Source organism: Cibotium barometz, chromosome 12 (assembly GCF_041138505.1).
Source record: "Cibotium barometz isolate CiBa-2024 chromosome 12, ASM4113850v1, whole genome shotgun sequence".
Classification (NCBI taxonomy): Eukaryota; Viridiplantae; Streptophyta; class Polypodiopsida; order Cyatheales; family Cibotiaceae; genus Cibotium; species Cibotium barometz.
Genome location: NC_141057.1, coordinates 59,283,863 through 59,289,862, shown reverse-complemented (window position 1 = coordinate 59,289,862; position 6,000 = coordinate 59,283,863). Strand labels below are relative to the sequence as shown.

The 6,000-nt window shown below is 44.9% G+C and overlaps 1 protein-coding gene across 1 annotated transcript in view; it reads right to left on the bottom strand.

Moving 5' to 3' along the window:
- Window positions 1–507: 507 nt before the first annotated feature.
- The window catches only part of LOC147633633 (uncharacterized), a 114,974-nt gene continuing 109,481 nt past the window's right edge, over window positions 508–6,000 (bottom strand). Inside the window, exon 8 of the mRNA XM_086805751.1 lies at window positions 508–1,054. Within this exon, the coding sequence (XP_086661877.1) occupies window positions 1,024–1,054 (31 nt within the window). The 3' untranslated portion in view covers window positions 508–1,023. The remainder of the gene's footprint in view (window positions 1,055–6,000) is intronic.

Here is a 6,000-nt window from a genome sequence, read left to right as displayed (position 1 = left end):
CTTTTTTGACTGATTTCCCCAACTTTCTCAAGCAATTTTAGGGCGAATTCTGCTGTTCGAGTCTCTTTAGGGGCTGATTTGGTAGACTGACTGATTTTGAAGATTTTCTAACGGATTCGCTTCATCTTCTTTGTTGGATGAGTGTTTGGCAAGATTTGCTTTCTGGGCAAGGCTGGTGTCAAGATCTCCAAGCAAAGCTTGTGCCATTAGTACATGCAAGGGATGGGTTTTGTGAGAGTTATGTGCGTGTTTGGGCGCCGCATGACTGGACTTGCACAAGCCACATTTGGGTGCGGTGTAATATTCTAGGCACGGTTCGGACATGGGTGTGTTTGGGCACTATGGACTTTGGACTTGCTCTCGAAGGTTGCCAAGGAAAGTTATCTATAAAATCTGTATGGTCTGGGCAAAATCTGTACGGACAACGCAGGGAAACAACCAGGGAAAGTTATCTATAAAATCTGTATGGTCTGGGCAAAATCTGTACGACCACAACAAATTTGAATGGGCTTGCAACAGAGGATTGACTTCAATTGTTTTTGACTCACTTGGACTTGAGTTAGAGAATGACTTCACAATGTCCTGTATAAATCTTCACAAGATTTATACGAGAGTTAGAGCTTTGGGTAAAAACATCACCAAGCCCGCCGTTTGAAATTTGGCATACCCTTCAACAGTACCAAAGGGATCCCGCTTCAACCAACACTATTTCTTCATGGCAACCATAAATCCTAGCTCTTAAGAGTGGCTGATGACACAAATAAAATGTAGACACCAGCCAATTCTACAATACTTGAATCATTTCAAACAATACAATCTTTGAAAAATGATTACATAAGCTAGAGAACACTGCTTTCGTGCTATCCCAGCAATAAACAAAGCCCGTTGCTTCTGATCAGGATAAACTCTTTTCTCTAAGTCGAATCATCTCAATTTAGCAAACAAATGTTAAAGAAGCATCTCCTATAAGAGCAGTCAATGCCACCAGCCATAGCAAGTTAGCTCCAACTTCCAAGTGAATAATCATTTCTGCCAGATAATCATCCCATTGATCCTGCAAATATAAACAAGAAATACCATTAACTGTCTAGACGTGAACTTGGTGTATAATAAAGACAAAAAGCACATAGTGTAACAGCAAAACTTTTGGAAGTAAAAAAACAAGCTACGGAGACAGACAAACTACATGGTGAGTATGATTCAGGCAGCTCTAGGGGCCTCTCCTACTGAAGTAAACTGGCCCACCTTATTTGGGGTGTGCAATCTAGGCTCTCATCACTAAAAGAATGTCAAGCAAGAAAGACAACATGTCCGTGGATGGAGAAGTAGTGAGCTGCTCATACGAAGAAGTTTAGAAGATGATGTACATCCTTATACAAATTAAGTGATCTTGCTAAAAAATAAAGACAAGGCCACGGTCATGTGCATATGGCCGCAACCTTCACTATGCTCCAAGGGGAAGCCTTTGGACATTTCCAATACCTCGGGATAAACCTATGCATCTCCAAAAATATCCTTCTATTATTAAAAAGAAAGTGTGCACTCAAGAATGCACTACAACCCAGTGAGGAGGTGAAGAAGGGAGTTGGGAGGGGGGGTGGGCAGCGGCGTGGGGGGTTGGGATTTTGCACACTAGGAACTTATAATGTCACTCTACACTGGAGCCCCCTTGCCAGAGAAAGGGGCCCGTCTCCAAGTGCAAAAGAGGGTTATTTGGCGCTTACGCAGTCACCCGTCAAACGTTGTAGACGTCTGTGAATGAGATCGGTCCAGATCAAGCGGGTGGTCTCTGCCGATGGTGTGATGGTACCCTTTATGACCTCACTATACCACTCACCAAATATGCTAGGCTGCCATGCTCCCATGTCAAATCCGCGTGGATATGTGGGATTAAGGGAGTCTCTAGGCCTGAGGAAGCAAAAATGAATTGTGATCCAGAAACGCGAGAGCTCCAATGGTCCTCACCATTCTCGTAGAGAACTGCCAGGCCAGCCTCCTGGCCCACACTATAATTCCCAAACGGTTTTAGTCCAGTGGGTGCTGGGATCCTAGGTGAAAAGCACAATATTCACCACCAAACTTGTTCCGCCTTTGTTGGGCAACTGCAAAGGCAATGGTGACGTATGCACCTGAGAAGCCAACGATCGCAACATAGCGGAGGCTCCCAAGGGCCAACAGCCAGATGAAGAGGGTGACCTCTCGGTCGGATGCTGTCCCGTAGCCTTCTCCGTAAGTTGGTGAGGGAGATGGTAGAGATTCGTAATTGTATGCAACAACCCAAGCAAGCAGAGTACCAAAAGAAGGGGAATCCGAGGCGCTCGACAACACTGGGGGGTCCCTCAAATGTCACTCTCCTGAGTCACACTAAAGTCAGGTCAGGGGGCGGTTCTCCCAAAGCCACAAATGCTACAAGGGGTGGGGGTCAACATGCCATTGGTGGTCATGAAAGCCAACTTTTCCCTTTCTGGTGGTAAGATATTCCTCCTCAGAGAGAGTTTGAGTAAACTGAAGCCCACCTTTCCTGCCCTGCACCATTCCCGCCCCACCCCTCCCAACGTCAGAGAGGTGGTTTTCTCCTACCCCGAGTGTGACTCTGGGGACGGTGTGGGATGATAAGGCCGTGACACAGACCCTTGAGGACCAGGCTGTACACAGACGCCATGAGGGCAACTGCCAGGATGAAGCTGCTTAGTCTCCTTCCAGGGCCAAAGAGGCTCCACCTCTTCATTTACTTCCACCTCAGCTGCACAGGGGAGCGTGGATCTACAGCTCCATCAAGAGGATGTCGTGCCAGAGGAGGCCAAGCAGCAGGCTGGAAAGGAGTGGATACACCTTTCAGCCTGCATCCAAGCCCATTTGGAGAGGTGCCACCCTTGCACTGACTGCCACTACTCCCCTTTGAAACCTACCCTGAAGATTACCTGCGCCACGGAGAGACTGAACATGGCACACCCACTAGTGTTTCAAACATGAGGATTCTCTCATTGAATGTTGGAGGGTTTCGAGGTGCCTTTTGTAAAAAGCACAAGTTGACCGTCACAACGGAATTTCACATGGCGCTTGTGGGGGGGGGGATCCATCGATGTGCTCATGATGCAGGAGCATCACCTCACCGCTGGCTGCACGAATCACTTTGGGAAGGTTCTTCCTGGAACGAGCCACACCTACTGGTCCCCAAAATCCCCCCGGATTTTGGGGACCAGTACGTATCAGGGTGTATGCATCTCAGAGAGTTAGTGTCCCCACAGGTGGGGATGGACACAGCCACAATAGTCCCTATGTTGGGACCCACACACTGACACACAAGTAGGGTTCCTACAGATTAGGGTTAGATGCAGGAAGAAGAAGCTGAGAGAGAGAGAGAGAGAGAGAGAGAGAGAGAGAGAGAGAATGTGTGGTGATCACAAATGCAAGTCACCCCTTGCATGTGAGTCACATCCATATAATATAGAAGTACAAAAGTTATATGGATAGAGTGTCCTTTCACACTTGATATCCAAGGGGAAAAACCACATGGCTCTTGGTTAAGCCCTGTTCACACGTAGCACTACTATAAGTGAGCATATGCCTACACTGTGTAGTGGCAGTGTGAACATGTACAAGGTAGCAGATCACTCACTATATGAGTAAGCCCAAAGCTTTGCCGAAAGCTTCAAACTTCTCTCGAGGTAAAGCCTTTGTGAACAGATCTGCAACGTTATCCTGTGTAGGACAATAAGATAAATTGATCTCCCTTGCATGTAGCCTCTCTCTCTGACATAGTGATAATGAATCTCAATGTGCTTGGTACGTGCATGAAATACGGGATTTCGTGCCACGGCCATAGCACTCTGGCTATCAGTCAGAATGGTGGTGAGTGTCTGCTGACACTCACGAAGATTAGCCAATAATCTCCTCAACCATACACAATCTACTATAGTTGTGAAGACTGACGTGTACTCAGCCTCGCAAGTAGATGTAGCAACAGTGGGTTGCTTTTTGCTCAACCAAGATATGCATGAACTCCCAAGAAAAAGCTGCAAGCTACCCCCCCTGGGATAGAACAAACCAAGATCCAGGGTACCTCGTAGATAACGGAAAATATTTGACTGCTTGCAAATGCTTTGTGCCTGGGCTGTGCTTGAATTTGCTCAACAAAGACACCCCAAAAGATATGTCAGGCCTCGTGTTACACAAGTAAATGAGGCATCCCACTGCTTGGCTATAAATGCCGGTCTCAAAAGGCTCTCCAATATCATGCATAGTAAGCCATACACCTGGTTCTACTAGAGTAGAAATTGGCTTACATTCATCCATGTGACACCTTTTTAGCAAACTTTTTATGTACTTAGTTTGCTTCATAACAATGCCATCATCTCTACGCATAAACTGTATGCCGAGCTAGTAGTGTAAAGGCCCCAAATCTGACATATCAAATTTAGCTTTCAAATCAACCTTGAAATCTGAAATTTGTGCTTTGCTAGTCCCTGTTATGAGCATGTCATCTACATACAAGATGACTATGAGAATATTGGCACCGGTTTTCTTCACATACAATGTGCTTTCAGCTGGACTATTCACATAACCTTGACTGGTTAGATGAGCATGTATTTTATCATACCAAGCTCTTGGAGCTTGCTTTAACCCATACAATGCTTCGTGTAACCTGCATACTTTATGTTCCTCACCAGGAACTACAAAACCAATGAGCTGATTTACATATATTTCCTCCTCTAAATCCCCATTTAAGAATGCAGTTTTGATGTCCAATTGATGCACTTTCCATCCTTTATGTGCAGCCAATGCAATCACTGATCGGATTGTAGTAATTCTCGAAGTAGGAGACATGTATTCTCCAACACTATCTGAGCGGAGTGTTTGGACTTTACATCCACACATATTTTCAGCCATTGCTACAAAGTGTCGAAAGCATGTAAACACCTCTGCTTTCACTTTCAAGGAGTAAAGCCAAGCAAACCTGGAGTAGTCATCAATGAATGTGACAAAATAAAGATGCCCCCTTATGGATGGTGTGCGCATTGGACCACATACATCATTGTGTATGAGCTATAATTTACTTTTAGCTCTAACAGCTCCATCCTTGGGATATGGTTTTCGATGCATCATTCCCAAAATACACACCCCACATACATGTCTTGTTGGAGACTCAAGAGGCGGCATATTATCAACCATATGATGCTTTTGCAAAAGCATCAAACTCCAAAAATTTACATGCCCAAAACAAGCATGCCAAAGCTCTGCATCATACATAGCATGAGTGTGGGCAGCCACTGTATGTGCATCATAAGTACGCTTGTCATAGCTATCCAACTTATACAAGCCTTTGTATCATGTTCCAGAAGTGACTATTTCATAACCCTTTGATGGGTCTTTTACCGAACACTTCCCATCTTCAAATTCAACCTTTAAACCTTGGTCGTTTATGGCTGAGATGGAGAGCATATTTTTCTTTATCCCTAGAACATACAACACATTTGTCATACATATATTGGCACCATTGGTTGCAACAAGTATGACATTGCCAATTCCCTTTACTGGATATGTGGTATGATCTGCACATGATACAGTGCGGCCATTTGAAGCATAAACCAAGTGCTAAAATACATCTTTGCATGAAGTGATGTGGCTCGAAGCACCACTATCAAAATACCATGATACATCTTGTCTGTCAGATGCAATGCAAGACATATCATTGTCTGAAGCTCTTGGTGTGTCACTAGTGCATGTGACCAAAAAAGTGTACTCTTCCTAAATTACATTAGCCGATTGTTGTGCTTTGTCATCAGAAGAGTCTGCTACTGCATTGCTTGCATCTTTATTTTTCTCGTTTGCCATCCGCCTTCTACATTCATTGATGTAGTGGCTAGACTTATGGCAGTAGTGACATTTGCCCTTCTTTTTAGGCTTGTTTGGATCCCCTTTGTCGAACTTTTCACCACCAGAAGAGGGCTGTCCATGACTAGCCTTACTAGATTGTTGTCCCCCATGCTTAAAGCTCTT